General features: G+C 42.7%; 1 protein-coding gene across 4 annotated transcripts; it reads left to right on the plus strand.

Moving 5' to 3' along the window:
• Positions 1-132: 132 nt before the first annotated feature.
• tom1l2a (target of myb1 like 2 membrane trafficking protein a) lies at positions 133-18167 on the plus strand. 4 transcript variants are annotated; one of them, XM_079365966.1, is made up of 16 exons: positions 137-274; positions 3907-3991; positions 6020-6098; positions 6418-6567; positions 6848-6982; positions 7063-7206; positions 7358-7474; positions 8150-8283; positions 8792-8834; positions 9807-9981; positions 10310-10424; positions 11095-11170; positions 12004-12078; positions 14365-14424; positions 14956-14992; positions 15186-18167. In XM_079365966.1, the coding sequence occupies exons 1-16, from the start codon at positions 223-225 to the stop codon at positions 15332-15334; spliced, it is 1626 nt and encodes a 541-aa protein (XP_079222092.1). In that variant the 5' UTR covers positions 137-222; the 3' UTR covers positions 15335-18167. The 4 variants fall into 4 exon arrangements, with proteins under 4 accessions (XP_079222091.1, XP_079222092.1, XP_079222093.1 ...); XM_079365967.1 differs by lacking the exon at positions 12004-12078 and having other exon boundaries at positions 138-274; XM_079365968.1 differs by lacking the exons at positions 12004-12078; positions 14365-14424 and having other exon boundaries at positions 140-274.
• The last annotated feature ends 500 nt before the right edge of the window (positions 18168-18667 follow it).

Below are 18667 nucleotides of genomic sequence, written 5' to 3' on the forward strand. Positions count from 1 at the left end.
AATCCTACCTTATTTTGCGGCTAAATGTGAAATAAATATACGTATACGTTGATTTGTTGAACATAGCTTTAGCTGCTTACTGTGATCGACATTGATTCCATCCAATCATATGGAACGTTCTATCCTTTTTGACTAATAGCATTGTGCTTTGGGCGGGGCGTATTGGTCCCGCCTCTGGCTCTCAGCCTCTGTCACTCTCGAGCGGATAGTTTTGTTGTCAAAATGGAGTTCTTACTTGGGAATCCATTCAGCACTCCCGTGGGTCAATGTATAGGTACGTTATGCTTTAAATGACTTATTTGAGCCGCGGTACTGCCTCTGTTATGTGTAACCTAAACGTGGACAGGCGGAAGGTTGTTTTCTATAAGGATTAATGGCACCCTGTGGTCTCTCCTGTGGAAATATCCTGCTAGCATCATTGCAGCAAACGTCATCTACTTGGAATGAGCTTTCAGCTAATGTTAGCAAGCTAACCCACCTAACCTATTAATCCAATATAATCAGATATGTGTGTTTAAATGTCAGAAAGGACATGGAATTAAAAGGAGTGGCTTTGGTAGTGAAAATGATTTTAGGTGTCATGTTAAAGTGAAACATGTCACCCAGTCCACAGTGGATGATCAGCCCAGATTGTTTTAGTATTAAATCTTAACTTTGTGTTTTGGTGTTTACTCTTTCTGCAGAGGAGGACAGAGACGTTTCCTACCACACCTTTTTATTGTGGTTTAGACTTTACTTTCATTGCCCTCAGATTTGTTTGCAAGATCTGTTCAGAGATCAACACCTCAAGAAGACCATGACTTTGCTGTGCACATGAACTGAAGAAGAATTGTCACATCATATGTCAAAGAAGAGATGTTCTGTGTTGCTGGAGATTGCTGACAACGTGCAAGATAATGATGCAATAAAGATGCCACATGTTTTCTATTTAACATCCTGCACTTGGAACAATATGCAGGAAGACATCTGACAAAAACTTAACACACGTCAATCATTTGTAGCATGCATACTTGTTTTTGTATGAGCTGGTAATCTTCCTTGTGTGCTTGCTGTCTTTGCAAGGTCTTCCTCGTATAGATCTGATCTCATTGGCCTTCCTGGTAAAACAAAGACTGTGGGCTTTGTGATTAGAAAAGAATCAGCCATGGAGACTAACATGAACACACTTGGTTCTTGGTTTTAGGAGATAATCTCTTGCCTCGACTTGTAAACATTTAGATTTGTTTAAATACCACTTTGAAGTGTAAAAAATCCTGCAGAGCTCAGCCAGCATTTCCTGATTCCTGATTTGTTTCTCTCTCATTGGAGCCCAACAGATGTGAAACACACGTGCAGCTGTCTCAGGGTCAAGATGGATCACACATTATCTTTAGTGTGTTCGAGAGAAACAAGCTGCTGTTTGAGTATAGATCTCAGTAATCCTCATGGTTTGACCCAGCATGTCTTTAACTTAAAAGAGTATGTGCAGTGTTTCTTTGAGCCCTGGATGGAAACAGTTTGGCTGAAGGACAAGTGTGAGATTTAGAGGGCCTTTAGTTTGACCTCTGGCCTCATTTGCTTCATGCCCTTTCATCCAAGGCGTTCACTCTTCATGCACAACTGTACGCGTCGTCTTGAGAATTGTATTCAACAGAGATCCTTTTAGTTTGTGCATGCAGCAGAGTGTTTTAAGCATCATTTTGGATTCAGCCTGTGCACGGTTGTACAGTCAGCTTTCTCTGTCTCTCTGCAGTGAGACTGTGCAGCACAGCAGCGGGGCAACAGATCTGCTTACCTGAAACAATGACAGAGACATCGACAGAGGAGACTGATAAGGGACGAATGCATTGTGAGAAGCTTTATCGAGCGTTTTCATTTCCTGTCTGTTAACTGAGACGAGGTCAGAGACGTTTGTTTTGGGGAATGAATGATGTATACAACTGCATTTAAAAAAAAAAAGCCTCTTTTTTTCATGCTTCAGTTTTATGATCAAGTAGCAGATTTATCAGTACTTCATATCACAGTGGAAATTGTGACATTAAAGAAGGAAACCTAAACACAAGGTAATTGGCCAAAGAATAAGAGAGCTGTCTCATGGTGGACGGCGGTGGAAGCAAGTTGAAGTGTGATTTGAGGTGAAACTGGCAGTGATCTTACACTTGAGCTTTTTGGAGGCATTTAACGAGGAAGCGTGTCGTATGGTATGATGAGCTCGAGCTACCATGCAATTCCCACTCCTGCTATTGATCTCTGCACGCAGATGACTTGAAATATTAGCCGAAAGGTCTTTGAAATAAAAGCCAAAAATATTGAAGCTCAAACTTCAAGACTTTCTTCTATTTGCTGAACCAAAAAATTCTCTCTGAATCCGTGTTTCTCTGTCCTGAAGAGTTTGGTTATGCAGCCACAGCTTGACAGCCGAGTGTAAATCTCCTACTACAGTATACTGGCTTACTTACAAAAAGAAAGCAGTGAGTTGACACAGTGAGGACAGAATGAATCGACAAGTGGAAAATGTGTGAAGAAAGGAGGAGTTTTAAAAGGACAAATGATGCCAGGGAAGGAGGACAGAGATCTGTGTTTAAGTTGGCGGTGCGTGGCACAGCCTGCCACCGTTAAAGCCATGTGATGGACGGGCTCCACTGGTGTGCTGTCGATTCCCAGGAGTGGGAGTGGGAGGGGGAGGGGGCTGGGGTTGACACAACATCATGAATGAATGCACTAAGCAGACTTTCACCTTCATTCGTGAGACTGTAGTTCAGTACATTGTGTCATTCTGCTTGATTTCACATGAAGAGATCAGGTTGTTCTTTTCTCTTTCCCCTCCTGGTGACCCCTGACTCTGTCCGCCATGACCTGGCTGTCTACTTGCAGGGATTACGTGGATGCCTCTGTGGCAGACGCTGGCTCTTCCAAACTTTCTCTTCTGACTCATTATTATAAACGCTGCTCATGTTAGTTTTTTATGATTCCTTTGTTTGAACATAAAGGTGCCTGTCTTTCTGTCTGTGCCTTCCAAGCCTGCGAGGAGTTGATCAGACACGGAGGGGGAGAGCATAAATAAGTCATGGCTGTCAGGCTTGTTCAATGTGGAGCTTCCCAAAAGGAAGGCAAAGCGGCCCAGTGAGAGGCTCTCAGCTCGGGCATGACAGCCTGCTCGGGCCTGCCGGGCTTCAGGGAGAGAAGCTGCTCCTGTCCAAAGCTGCAGATTGGTCTCATGTTGAGCGTCACTCACAGTACCTCGGTCACAGCTCGCTTTCTCCGCTTCACTTTCTCCCAGCATGAGCTCCAGCCTGAACGTCATCAGCACTCACAGATATGATGATGGATGGATTCAGGGGACGGAGAGGAGCACAGCGGTGACTGCGCTGGCAGTTCATCACATTGCCGGGATCCTGTTATTTTCGTCTGTAGTCTTTTAAATAATGGAGGGTGAAAACAAAGAGAAAACAGGCGTCTGCACTTTTGAAGATTCCAACAACAGCTGTTAACCATATTTCATCGCACGAGCGGCTTTCCAAAGAAGACAATGCTGAAAAAAGTAAATAAGAATTGAACTCGTCTGATCTGCCTCCTGATCCCCGACCTAAGACCTGATCCAACCCTCCACCAGAGATTAGTTTGCACTGAGGCTATTAATGGCTCTCGCTCGGACAGACTGTCCACACCTTAAGAAAAGCAGCGATGAAGCGTGCTCTCCTGAACTGACTCTTTGTGTTTCTCTGTGCATTGTATTGTATTTTCTCAGGTTTTCACTTTCAGATTTAATAAAAGCATCATATCGATTCATAAGGTTAATGGTTGATATTGACTCTCTGTACAGAAACACCTTCTTCCTGTCACATGGCACATATATGAAGGGGAATAACGACACACTAAGAGCTATCAACATGTCAGTTGATGGTTTTTTTTGTGTGTTTTGTGCAGAGAGGGCGACAGATGGAGGCCTACAGAGCGAAGACTGGACCCTCAACATGGAGATCTGTGACATCATCAACGAGACCGAAGAGGGGTGAGTCAAGAGTTAAACATTTCTGTGTCATGTCATATTTATTAAAACACTGGTGCTCTCTGGATTTCATTGTTGTGTCACACAACGAGGCCGTGATGTAAATCATACACCAACACACACAACACCACAAACAGCCTGTTGTTTAATACAGGTCAGGGCTCACACACTGAAATAACCACACTCATTATTTCAAAATCTAAATCTGAGAGAATCAAAAAGGTCAAACCCCAGGAAGGTTCCAGCATGTTGTTTTGTAAGGTCACATGTTGTAGAGGCGTTTTCTCTTTCTGGTAACACTCTACATAATAACGTCTGTAATACATCATAAAGCTGTGCGCACTGTTGTTTGGGTTTTTGATCAAATATGTGAAGATTACAACGAGAGCACAGCAGCTTCTGTTTTTCAGAAGAGGAAAGATGATTACATAACAGATACTGACACCGGCCGCACTGTAAAAACACTCCCATGTGTGGCTTAGTGGTTAGTGTGTGTGTCCCATGTACGGAGGCTGGAGTTCTTGAAGGGACCAAGAAATCCAACCTGTGGCTCCTTTCCCTCATGTCGTTCTCTCTCTCTCTCTCTCTCTCTCTCTCTCTCTCTGTCTCTCTCTCTCTCTCTCTCTCTCTCTCTCTGTGTCTGTCTCTCTCTCTCTCTGTGTCTGTCTCTCTCTCTCTCTCTCTCTCTCTCTCTCTGTGTCTGTCTCTCTCTCTCTCTGTGTCTGTCTCTCTCTCTCTCTCTCTCTCTCTGTGTCTGTCTCTCTCTCTCTCTCTCGCTCTGTCTCTCTCTCTCTCTGTCTCTCTCTCTCTCTCTCTCTCTCTCTGATTTTTGATTCCACTGTCGTGTTTCTCCAAAGAAGAAAAAGAAAAGATAATTTATATATTGGAGATGTCAAGAAGATGACATGAAAGTAAAATCTAAACTGTACTTAAAATATAGAATAATCTGAATGCAATCATTGCAATGCTAATCTGCTGATATGTTTTTATATCATGAGATTATGATCTAATTTTCACTCGGAGTCATTTCATTATTGACACTTTGATAAACTGATCCATAACAACAAAAGAATCAGCCGTGTTCCCTGTGAATATTATCCTTACAAAAACATCACATCCCCCGCTGGCCGGGACATTTTCAGACTAATTCTTCTTTTTATTTGACTTCAGTGGTTTTAAGTGTCCGACTTTAAAAACACCACACGGGACAATCCTCCTCACATCTTTAAAGGCTTAAATAAAGTTCAGTTCAGAGATTGTTGGCAGGCGACACCAGAGACTCGATGATTCAGCCAGCAGTAAAAACAAGCTCAGGCTGCATCGTTTCTGACTTCAACTCGTTAATAATGCTCCTTTCACGTAGGGATGTGAATGGTCATGAAAACGATGAATACAGAGAATATTTTAGGAAGCTGAATACCCGATTCTGTCTTCTCTCTCAGCACTTTTCCATTTTCCTCTTTTTTTTTTTTTCGCTGCTTCTCACATTCTTCATGCCTACACACACACGCACACACACACACACACACACACATTGTCCTGTCATGAGACATGAGGCCCTCTCTGTCATTTACAAAGACACACACACACACTAAACTTCTTGTCCTCAAAATGTTCATGGATTTTGAAAATGTCTGTTCAGCTCCAGACTTTTTTCGACACATGCTGCTGTGTCAGAGCTGCAACAAGTCGGCTCATCAGACGAGCTGGCACTAATATGAGTTGAGAAGCGACACTTTTGATAATCATAAAGAGTTTGATTATATTGTGAAAGACTGAAAGATGTCAATCGCATTTCAGTGTGAATATTTTCTTTCTGATATTTTTAGACCATATAACGAATCATGTCATTAAAAAAAATGAAACCAATAATCATACACGGAGAATAAAGAGAAACGCGCGCTGCAAGGATTCTTCTCCGTCTCCACGGACGGCGGGCCTGGCGTCCGTTATGATGGCACAACAACATCGTTATTTATTCCGACAAAGTGCGAGATGTTCAGCTGCCTTCTCCCTGCTGTTTCCCTCAAGGCCAAAAGACGCCATGCGGGCTCTGAAGAAGAGGCTCACTGGCAACAAGAACTACAGAGAAGTGATGCTGGGGCTAACAGTAAGACCTTCTTTGTTTTGTAAGATTATATTTTAGCTGATGTTATCCAACAGATCGTGGTGCATTTTGTGTCCTGGCACGATGCAGAGCGTGGATGAAAACAGATCTTTTGTTCTCTGCTGTCTGTTTCCTGGCCCTCTTTTCATTTTGAGCCTCGTTCATATCCACCCACCTCTTTTTGAGCTCTGTGATGAAAGCCTCCTCGCTGAGATCCTTTTGTGAGCCTCACACAAGCAAAGTCTTTTTTTTCCCTGCCGCCTCATTTGCAGTTTTTATTTTATTCACCATGCGTTCCGTCTCCGTTGAACCGTCTGTGCAGGTTTTGGAGACGTGTGTGAAGAACTGCGGCCACAGGTTTCACGTCCAGGTGGCCAACAGAGACTTCATCGACGGCGTGTTGGTCAAAATCATCTCGCCCAAAACCAATCCTCCAACCATCGTGCAAGACAAAGTCCTGTCGCTCATACAGGTGAGCATGTGATGTCCTTGTGTTCGTTACAGAAGATATATACATCTCTGCTTATGTTGATAACTTCCTTTGAATGAACTCACAAAAAGCTTATTCTGTTTGTTTTGACACCATCAGAGGTCGTGTCTGGCAGGAAATGTCCTTTATTTCTTTTCTGTTTAGGCTTTGCAAACATGGAAGGACTTTCCTGGACTAACTTCAAAAACATATTATGTTTATTGTCGGCCTCAATGTGTCTGTGTGTGTGTGTGTGTGTGTGTGTGTGTGTGTGTTGTTGCAGGCCTGGGCTGATGCCTTCAGGAGCAGCCCTGACCTAACTGGCGTGGTCCACATTTACGAGGAGCTGAAAAGGAAGGGCATCGAGTTCCCGATGGCAGACCTGGATGCTCTGTCCCCCATCCACACCCCACAGAGGGTGAGACGACAACAGAGACACACACGATGAACACATACATATAGTCAGTATTGTCAAGGTGTTTTTATCTTCTTCTCCAGGGTACACCAGAGGTAGACCCTTCTATGATCAAGTACCTCGCACCGGCTTCACCTGCTGTTGTGACGACTCGACCTCCCCCGACCCCTGTCTCTCCAGCACAGGAGACCCAGGCACCGGGCCCCATCACAGCCACCCCTGAACAGGTGAGGGCCGACCACAGAAACCTTTTTCAACTGAAAGCTTTTTGCTGCACTTGTTGACTACTACCATGAGCCGCTCTGCCTCCTGCTTTCAAAAACATCGAGCAGAGCAGCTGAGACCGAATATATACTCTTTGACCTCCTGTGCTTTCAGATTGCAAGGCTGCGCAGCGAGCTGGACGTAGTGAGAGGAAACACCAAAGTCATGTCGGAGATGCTGACAGAGATGGTCCCGGGCCAGGAAGATGCTTCTGACCTTGAACTGCTTCAGGTGAGGAGAACATAATCCGCTGTGAGGTCGATCTTAGTGTGAGAAAGAATTAAATGAGAAGACAAGTGAAGTGAAGAAATCGGACGCTCCGTTACAGAGATGACTTCAAATGGCTTGGAAGTGTTAGAAGTCTGTGCGTCCACCAGGGGGAGTGGTGTCTTACATTTTCAGAGTAAAGTTTTGACCCGCCCACTCTTATCAAGAACCATGTGGCTGAGGTTAAACTTCTTGAAGGGGTTATTAACCACAGGAGCAGAAAGTCATGCAAAGAAAAATCCACTGGAATAAGATCCTCATGCATCATGTTACTTTTTATCATTTTTAATATCATGTTATGTCATCTCCACCTGATCTTATTTTTTATTTTAATTTGATTTGCATTGCAATATTTATTTATGGGACCACTTGTGCAATAACAAGTCCGTCCTTATATGCACTGTGTGCATAAAGGTGTTCATACAGTTTTTACATCTTTAAGTTACTGGCTCTTTTAACTATTTTTTGATGCATATTTTTTTTACATTTTTGTCTTTTTTTTAATTTTAGGCTGTTTGATTTTTCTTCTGCTGTCCAGCTTTGCTGCTGTAACACTGTAAATGTCTCTGTTTGTGAGATGAAAGCAGGATTATCTGTAGTTTCTGTTTTATTTTTTAATAATTTTGTTGCTCTTTAAAGGAGCTGAACAGAACGTGCAGGGCCATGCAGCAGAGGGTAGTCGAGCTGATTTCTCGCGTCTCCAATGAGGAAGTGACCGAGGAGCTTTTACACGTCAATGACGACCTCAACAACATCTTCCTCCGATATGAGAGGTACGATCCATTTCAGCAAGGATGCTTGTTGTTACGCTGCTGCGACTGAGAAAAGTCCATGTTGGTATTTTCTCAAGATGTCGTTCAACAGCTGGACTTGATGTTTTTTTGTTTGCACATCGTAAATGAATAACTTGTTTTTATTGTTTTTGATGATGTGTTACTTTATCCACAGTTTTAACAGTGAAGCTCCAGATGTTTTAAGCTTCACTGTGAATTTTATTGGATAAATTATTCACAACACGGATTGAAAAAAATCTGACTTCAAACACCACAATGTTTCCAATTCTCTCTGAAGACTGGAGCACAACTTGTTCCCTTTTAAACATTCTGCTGTACTAAACTGGAAAATGTCTCTTTCATGAGGTGTCTGGAGATGGAAAGTGTGTGAACATTTGAAGCTCACCAAGCTTGTGGTAAAACATTCAAGTCTTTGTGTGTGTGTGTGTGTGTGTGTGTGTGTGTGTGTGTGTGTGTGTGTGTGCGTGTGTGTGTGTGCTGCTTGCAGGTATGAGAGGTACAGGTTGGGTAGAGCTGCACAGAACAACGGGGTGAGTATCGGTCACACTCGGACGATGGCGATTTCTCTGCTTGTTTGTCGTTGCATGTTTCAGAACACTTTTTTATATTCACACGCAGCTTCACTAGCATCACATGTAGCAGACTGAGGACAGATTGACAGAATCACACACAGTCCACTGCAGCATTTAGATGCAGCACATGTTTTGAAAAACTGGCCGTGCAAAGCTGAACACACAAAGAGTTGAAAGAGTATCAGTGTTTGTCCAGATGAGCAGGTTGTCTGTCATGAAAGCCAACAATATACTGTATGTTTTGCATGTTGTTGATATGTGTGTGTACTCTGTGTTTTTGTGTTGTGGCTAGCTGATGGAGGCAAGTATGATGCCATTCCCCCCGTAGTAGACCCATGATGTGTCAACACCAGTAGCTCTGTGTGAAACTAGAGTCTATAACCAGCTCGTCCTTTCCTCTCCTGCCGCCTGTCTCGTACACGTCAAGTATCGTGCACCTGTTTGTGTATGCTGTAGCTCTAGTGGAGTCGACTGCTCACCCACACGATGTGTCTCAGATTGCGTGACAAGTCGATCCTGCAGCTTGTAGAAGCTCGTCTTTTCTCTCTGTATACAAAGTGCCAACCCTTCAGTCTAACTTCTTTAGGCTCTTCAGTTGCATCTTCATGTTATTTTAACACTTAATTATCAAAGTCTTTTATCCTCCTGGGTCATTTGATTGGACGTGGGGCATTACATGAGCGCTGATTAACGCTGTCAACATTTCTAATACTTTCTTGAAACCTTTCGTTTTAAAAATTAAACACAGGAGCATAACGTGCTGACTCTTCACAGCATCTCCCATTTTTAGCAACGACCAAAAACACTGGCAACGTTTCTGTAATGAACACATTTCTGCAATTCAAACAGCATGAAGGTTTTTTCCTACATTTTGTCACGATAACGTGCTTTTGTAACTTCGATGAGATGTCCCTCTCTGTTCCCTGTCAGATGTTGAATGAGGCCACTGAGGACAACCTGATCGACCTGGGTCCAGGTTCTCCTGCAGTGGTCACGCCCCGGATCCTCTCCAGCCCACCGCCACACTCCCCCGCCAGGGCCGCCACTGCCTCCCCAGGCCGGGGCAACACTCCCGCGTCCCTGTCCTCTGCACTAGCCGGCCTTGGTATGAACAACACAGGAGCAGTTTGCTTTCCATTTCCACCTACCTCACCTCTACACTTCCTCCAGTCTTTGCAGCAAAGAAGCAGCAGAATATAAAAGAGGTTTTAATCTGGCTGCAGTTGGGAAACAAACCCAGCTTAGTGACTCATTGCTGGACGCTCTCTCTTACCACTTAAACATCAGCTCTTGGTGTCTGGAAACTTTCTGTGTGCTGCAGTTTTTTTTTTTTTAGTTAACGAGTTGCTACTGTGTTTGACCTTAAAATAGAGGCCGATACACCTTTCTTTAAATGTTTCTTCCTAATCCTCCTTCACTCTGTCCCTCTGCAGATGTAGCCTCAGACAGCGTGAGCGGCACCCTGTCCTCTTTACCGGGACCCAAACAGGACGACTTTGACATGTTTGCCCAGACCAGGAGCACCTCGCTGGCCGAACAACGCAAAAAGTAGGACACAAGTCCGGAGACTTTTCCATAATGTCGACTGCATACCAGCTGTTTGTTTTTTTTCATTTGTATTAACCCCCTTCGCCCTTTAACCCGTCTTTACCTGCTGCATCTTCTGAAAGCAATTTCCCCCTGCATTTCCTGCAATGACACTTGAATACCTGCAGGGTACAGAGATGATTCTGCAGTTGCCTTTGGCTGATTTCAGTAAAGAGACCAGGCTCTTTACATTCCCCACATGATGTGATTGTTTATTTATGCCTTTTTTTCTGCAGAACAGTATTTTCTCCTTTTGCTAGTAAAACAAATAAGACTTTTCTTTGACGACAGTTTGACATGTGTGTTTATATAACATTCTAATCAACATTCTTGCTGTAAACCTAAAAAAAGTCAAAATGTTCTTCTTCCTGTTTTCCTCCTCTGTTTGCAAGATGTTCACAAACATTTCAAAAACCTTTCGAACTTTGTTTCTGCACTTTTGAAATATCTTGCTCAATGTTTTCATCAATTGTGTAACATTTTAGTCTGACAGAATCCAAATGAGTGTCACTTGAATGTGTCAGACTGCAGACTGACTTGTGACGTTGTTGTTGTTTATTGTTGATTCTGCATCCTTCAGGGCTTCATCTTTAACTACGTTGTGTTTTGTCTTTTTTCCGTGTGTGTTCAGTGTAACGTATGAAGACCCTCAGGCTCTAGGCGGCCTGGCCTCTGCTTTGGATGTGAGACAGCAGAACGCAGGAGGGGTGAGTGCACAGATGCAGCCTTCTTTCATCCAAAGACACGTGTGTGTGTGTGTGTGTGTGTGTGTGTGTGTGTGTGTGTGTTGTATTTACATAGCTCGGCCAACCTTCCTGTCCTCAGCCTTTGATCGCTCCCTGCATGTGATGATCTGTAATAAGGATTGTCCGACAGTAACTTTTGTCCAGCGTGGCGCCACACTTGAACTTTGATCAAAGAGGTGACGACTGATGCCTTTGTGAACAGCTAAACTAAATAACTGCTCGAGTGTGAGGTGTATTTATAAGTGAGTGCTTTAAGATGTGTTCTGGGAAGTTACACTTTTTTTTTTATGGATTAAGATTTCACAGTCGTCCTACACACATCAGCACCTTTTCTTTTTTTTTTCTTCAGTTTTTTGGGTCTGAATCAAACTACACACAAACAAACAAAAAAGTCACGTTAGCACTCACTTTCCCCCGTCTGAGCACACGTTTCATTATATTTGCATGGTTATCACAGTGTACACAGATGATTCTGAAATCTGAACTGTCTCACACACACACACACACACACACACACACACACACATACACACACAGCAGGTTAATTTCTCTTTGCCTCTCCAAGGTCACGGGAGTTTGATCGATTCTTTTTGATTTCCTCATTTTCATCTTTATGGAATGATCCTGTTCTCTTCATTTTCTTTCGTTCTCTTCCCCTTTTTCTTAAAGGGCCGCCGTCTCTTGCATATTTGACTTCTCCTCTGTCTCTCTCTCTCTGCACTGTGTGCTATGCTGTGTTGGGCGCCTGCTACCTTTCTTCTCTTGTGTAAGGTGTTGTTCTGTTGTTGATTCAGCTGAGGGTTAAAGGGGATGATAACCCAGCAGATCAGGAGCTGCCCATAGACAGCTGGCTTATTACCCAAGGAATGGTGAGGACTCCATCCTCAGTGTGTCCTCCTCCTACCCCTCCCTCATGTCCGCCATCGTCACCCCCACCCCCCCTCTGGTCCCCACTTCCTGCTGCATCATCCATAAACCTCATGAGCTGCTTCTCATTTAAAGCCTCATCTCACTGCTCTCTCCTGGAAGCCCGAAACAAGACAAAGGATTCCCCGTTTAGATCATCTCCATGTCGAGTGCACATATCGAACTCTCAAATCTCAGCACATTTATTTATCTAATTTAAGGCCTCCTGTCCTTTTGGATGCTTCAAAAAAATCGACCAATGGGTCAAGCAAATAAACTTGTTGAGTCTCTTTTAAATGAGATAAGGTAATTGGCAGATATAATCATTTTCCAGCTCTTTATTTCCCCCTAAAATGGCCATAATAATGACCCTTGTTTGTTATTTATGAGATCAATGTTTTAAAAAAAGACTTACATGTATTCATATAAGCCACCTTCTCGTTCCTGATCGTTCCACGTTAACGCCTCACAGTCCCTTCATCAGTGACAACATGAGCCCGGCCCGTCAGCGGGAGCGTCCGTCAGCTTGTTTCATCTTTTCACCGTCACTCCGTACTAAAACAGAGAAGAAGCACGGATACTTCTGCTACACAGCACCGCCCCCCCGACTGTTAAAGTCGGGACAGGCGAGGACGGGGACAGTGGTGGCTGTGTATCGGAGAGTGTTTGTCAGCTGCCCTTTAACTGTCTTTTAGCTCTGAGATAACACACTAGAGGAAATTAACAACAACCTCACTCTCACACTAACCAGAACTAGATTAGCAAACTAACACAAAGTCAGAGTTGTAATATGTCCAACATTGTTCTGCTCAACTTTGAATCACTTCACACAGCTGCATGTGTGTGTGTGTGTTTTTGTTTTATTCATGTGAATGACTTTTACCTCTCCACTATCGTGACCTTTTGTTTATGAAGCTCCTTCACTGCATTCACCACGATGTCATGATCAAAGAACTTCCATCATGGTATATAACATTGTTTCAGATACTTATTCAAAGACGGATCAGCTCGTCTTCTCACGTGGACACTTGTAGAGTAAATTCAGTCTCTTCTGTTTTTAAAAGAAATCAAGTCCCTTCATTGTTCCCGAGCTCAGTGAAAACACCTTTTCAAACTCACTTTGTTCCCAAAGGGTGAAAACAAACTCGCTCCGCCCAGCGGCTTCCATCATCACTGTCACCGCACGCTTTGCCGCGTTGCACAGTGCGCCCTGTAAGCTCTGTGTGTGTGTGTGTGTGTGTGTGTGTGTGTGTGTGTGTGTGTGTGTGTGTGTGTGTGTGTGTGTGTGTGCGTGTGCGTGTGCGTGTGCGTGTGCGTGTGCGTGTGCGTGTGCGTGTGTGTGTGTGTTAGGGTTGCCAAGATACCAGAATTTTAAACTTTGTTAGAATATCAGTAAATATTCAACAATATTATCAATAATACCTGATCCAAACCACAGCTACAAGCTCCTGGTGTCGGGTGATTGTTTTTATTTTTAGAGACCAAAGAATGCAAGTAAACTTCTGCACACCTTATCAAGTGCACGAGTACAGTGACAACGTTCAGGTGATTTGTGCAGTTCAGACAGTGTCCCCTCTCTTTTGCTCTTTCACTGTTTGAGTGCGTAAGTTAAGGTCTGCTACTTTTCAATACTGCAGAAATATTATCATATCAGCGAGTGCATCGTTTTTAACAGGAAATATCAGAGTACTGAACATTTTGACAACCTTAGTGTGTGTGCAGCGTGAGTGTGTGTGTGTGTGTGTGTGTGTGTGTGTGTGTGTGTGTCTGCAGCGTGTATGCTGTAGCACTGCTTCTTGACGGTCCCCGTGCTTTCAGCTTCTCCCATCCAATCAATTTTCTTAATCGCATTCAAGCGATTTGTTAATTAACTAATGATGTGGAATAATTAACGCTGCAGTGTGACATGAGTTTGGCAGCTGTTAAGCCATGTCAGCACTTCAGAAGTAATGAGAATAAAACCCAGCCGGGGAGCTCCTGTTCTCACTGAAGACGTCGCAGGCCATCAATCAGGCCGAGCGCAGAACTGAAAGGGACGTGTGCGACTTCTGAGCAACTTCCATTTTGTTCTCACTTTGATTTCTTCCATCATCTCCCTCTCCGAGCCTTTAGTGATTTCTATTCTTGTTATTTTTGTGTGTGTTTGGTGTTTGTGTTTGTTTTTTGTTCTTTTGTTTAAATATTTTTGGGTGTCTTTTTGTTGTGGCTTTGGTGCTGCCCCTTGGTTTGTCCATGGCTTTGCTCCATAGATCCCCGTATCGCAGTCCTCTGTAATGGATGACATAGAGGAGTGGCTCTGTGCTGACGTGGTGAGACCGCTTTACCTTGATTTATCTCTCTCTCTCTCTCTCTTTTCTCCCCTCTCTTTATTTTTCTTTTTTTTCTTTGACAGCACCTTTCATTCTCCCACCTCATACAACTGAAGACTTTTTACTGAATTTGAGTTTCCTTTCAAGTCACATCCCTTCATTCACTTTCACCTTCCTGTTTTCCACCAATGACTGACTTTAAAGGTTTACTGTGAGGTTGGACTTACAAATGTATCGCTAATGACAATCGAGTTGAATGAGCTTCCTGACCAAATTCATGTGGAGGTTGTGCAGTCGGGCTCAAGACGCTTCCTTGTCGTCTCCGCCTGCAGGATTGTTGGACGATGGATGATTGATTCACGAGTGTGGATTTTCTCTCTGAGAATCTTGCAGACATTTAACTCGTGTGACAGTTTTGTGCACCAGCTGAATGTGTTGCTGAATGATCACAAAGGTTGCTCTTTAAGAGAGAAAACTGCTGATTCTGCCAATGTGTCTTATTGAATCTGATGATTTATTCTTGACTCTTAGGTTGGGGATACTGCAGAGGAAGGGGTGACCAGTGAAGGTAAATATTGATACAATTTAGAAATGTCCTTTTAGCTTAAACATGTGCACCGTTATTAACCCTCATCCTGATCCCAAACATCCTGTTTCATTGCCAAAATCTCCACTCTCTCTCTCTCTCTCTCTCTCTCTCTCTCTCTCTCTCTCTCTCTCTCTCTCTCTCTGTCTCTAAAGAGTTCATTTGTTTGTTTCAGAATTTGACAAGTTCCTGGAGGAGCGAGCGAAGGTAGTGGACTCTCTGCCATCTCCCCCTGCAGCTGACCCTGCTCACCCCGCCCGGGCCCCCGGCGGAGCCTCCAACAAGAAGGCTGAGCGGACAGAAGACGCCCTATTTGCCTTGTAGACTGTTCGCAGAAAACCTTCATCCCTCCCTCCAGGGCTTCTTAAGATCCTCACACTACATGATTCCTGTAAAACAGTCCTGTCGCTCCTTTTTCATCGCTGACTGGCAGTGGTGTAGCAAGCGGTCTCCATCTCCTTGTCGTTCTCATGCCACAGTGTTGCGCTAACATGCAGAGGTCCTATGTTTACTGTGCACAGCGGTGTTGCATTATACAGTATATGGATGTATTAATCTGTTAATGTGGGATACCCTACTCGCAGCCCTGCATCGATTTTGTCACGCGCCACCAAAGGAAGACAACCTTGCTTGTCTGATGTGGTTTCAAAATGTAGTAGATTACTGCAAGGTAAAACGGAAAAAAATCCCTGCAGGTTAAAGCGTTGAGTCAGTATGGAAGAATACAATAAGGGTTATATTGTGTTGTTTAACTACACTTAGCTTATTGCTAATTTATGCATTTATTGTTTCAAATGTTTGCTCTACTGTATACGATGTACAAGCGCTGTAGTCAAAGTTGCTCCATGCATTTTTTTCCTCCACAAAAACTCCAGTTAAGCCCCGGGTCCACTTAGCGTTTTTGTTTCTAAGCTCCATAGTCTTTTTTTTATCAATAGTTTTCACTGCGGAGAGATCATTCTCAGCAAGACATCTACTCAGAGAAAAAGCACAGCACCCTTTTCCGAACCTTTTTTGTGAAGCCACTCCCGAGCGCTCAAGTTGAAAATCTTTCAACTTTTCAGAAAGCTGCTTTGGACGTCTCCGGTGCTCTTTTCCAAATGTTTAAAATTCCCTATAGCCGTGTCTTGTACCCGCGTCGTCTTTGCTCTGTGTCTGATCAGGAAATAAATAGTCAACATCACAGTAAAAAGCAACAGAGCAGTGTTGGTAACACAGGGACCGTCATAGAGACGGGATGGAAGTGCACAGCCGGAGCTTTTCTATAAAACCCCCCCCCTGAGTGGACACGAGGCCTAGCTTTACATTAGATGTGCTTCGATGTGGAACACATTTCAATACTCAATTTTTGAAGTAGCAGTGTGGAGAAAAAAATGTATGTCAGCAGGCTAGTTTTGCTAATTATGAATATAATAGCTAAATCCTAGCTAATCTTATATGAGTGTTAGCCAGCATTCCTTTAGCCAAAGGGAAAAGATGCAAAAATTGAAAAGCACTACAGTAGTTGTTGAAGTTGTCTGTTATGTTTATTTTTTTTAAAAAGACTAAAGGGAAGGAATATTTCCCATCGTCCTTTTCAGTCCTCTGAAACGCTACAACAAACTAGCTTAGACACGCTCTTAAAGGACTGCAAACACTTTTAGCCATTCCAAAGACTATTAAGGCTTTAAAGACCAATTAGCACTGACTTCAGCCTGTCGAACAATAATCATGTTTATATGTTGTAAATGTTTAGAGATCATGAGTATTTTCCTTCCCCTGCTACAGTAATGTCTGTCTGCTCTTTGATGCAGAAACACACGTCTGTATTTTGCGTTTACTAGATGGTAACTATTTTTCTAGGGAGGGGGAAAGTCCCATTTTGCACAGGAGTCTTCTAGTTGTTTCTAGCCGTGTTTGTCTGACAGAATAAGATTGACACAGTGTGAAACCCATCTTCTTTCGAATCATGGTCAGAATATGAAATAGATACAAGACAAAATAATGGCATTTAAACTCTCTGGCAGATTAATCGACTAAAGACAAAACATGTAACTTACAGAAATACATGGTTGTAAAGGATTTAAATCACTAGACCCTCCTGACTCCATTAAATGATTATATACCTCAAAATACAGAGAGTTTCTGTATCAGATTTAAAGTCTATAGGCCCATTGTTAATCCAAAAAGCAGAACGGTTTCCTCATTTATTTGACCCCCTGATTGTATTTTTAGTTTATGTAAAAAAAAAAGAAAGAATCATTTTTGTACCCATTATCTTTTATATCTTTTTTTTGTGGTTTAAGATAAGCATGCAGCGAACCGAGAAAAATTGTCGAGCAGTCAAAGACTTTGATTCTCTGCAGATTTTTCCTCCTTTATGATTCATCTGCTCTGGTTTGGAGCTGCTGCAAAGTGTCTCTACACAGTCTGGGACGACGTTCACACTTTGAGACAAAAAGCAATGTGGTCTTCATTCCAGTTTTTTTCCCCTCATGCTATTTTCTGAGTTCATTAATTTTCCATCTTTCAGTTTTGTAAGGACAAAACGCTTTTTCAATGAATCTTCTTGTCCTGCATCAAAATCACTTTAAAGTTGAGTTATCCGTTATCAGTATAGGCCTAGATTTTAACATTTCAAATTAAAATATTTTAGTTTATAAAGTAATAATAACTGAGCTTTAACTTGTTTTAATGTTGTAAAGTAACATTATATATATATAGATTCATATGCTTACCAGGTTACTGAGATAATAGCGTTAAATTTACAATCAATGCGGTGTTCACTTTAAAAATAAAAAAGTTTTACGACGAGGGCTGAACAAAGTCGATGACTAAAGAAATAGAAGATAAACTTGAGAGTATTTTTCTGAGTGTGTGTGTGCGGCGTTCCAGACCTGTAATAGCGGTTATTTTTGATTTGCTTTTATGAGGTTGAAGTTCTGATTGCAACATGTATTCCTCAGAGCTTTTGCTGTCTGGAGAAGTTAACTGAATGTCTTTTAATACCCATAAAGCAGAACTGTTTTACTGATGTTATATGGACGTGGGAAAAAGAGGATTTAATTTCTGATTCTTGATGTCCCATGTCTGCTGCCATTACTAATGGTAAGGTTTCTGTTTGGCCTAATGCACGTATTTAACTGCCCAATAAAACACTAGCAATGTGTGACCTCTACCTCACAACTGTTTGTGGTTATTTATTTACATTGAAGGGCTGCGGTGACAATATCCTGCTCCTCATGTCTGCACATGCTGATGCAACCCACCGTCATTCTTGCACTTCACAGACCCATCAGTGCCACATTAGCCACTTCTATTATATGCTGGTCCATGGACACGTCAACCATTGAACAGCAATAATAGACACAAATAAACTAATCCTAGTCTCACATGTTTTATCTAAATAATGTTTTCTTTGTTTAGTTGCTTGTAGAGGATTTCTTTCAGGTATCTAAAATCAAGAATGTGATAAGAGAGAAACAAAACACTCCACAACACCATACTGGCTGACAGGTTTTTTTGTTTTTTTTTAACAATACTCCACTCCCCCATCATTAACAATACGTTTGTAGTGCTACTCCAGGTCACTGACCTATTTCCCCAGTGTGCCTCATGTGCCCCCCCCCCCTTTGTTTTCATGTGACGGTGTGCACAAACGGTACAGATTAATTTGTG

The sequence above is a fragment of the Symphodus melops genome (assembly GCF_947650265.1).
Source record: "Symphodus melops genome assembly, chromosome: 17".
In the NCBI taxonomy this organism is placed as follows: Eukaryota; Metazoa; Chordata; class Actinopteri; order Labriformes; family Labridae; genus Symphodus; species Symphodus melops.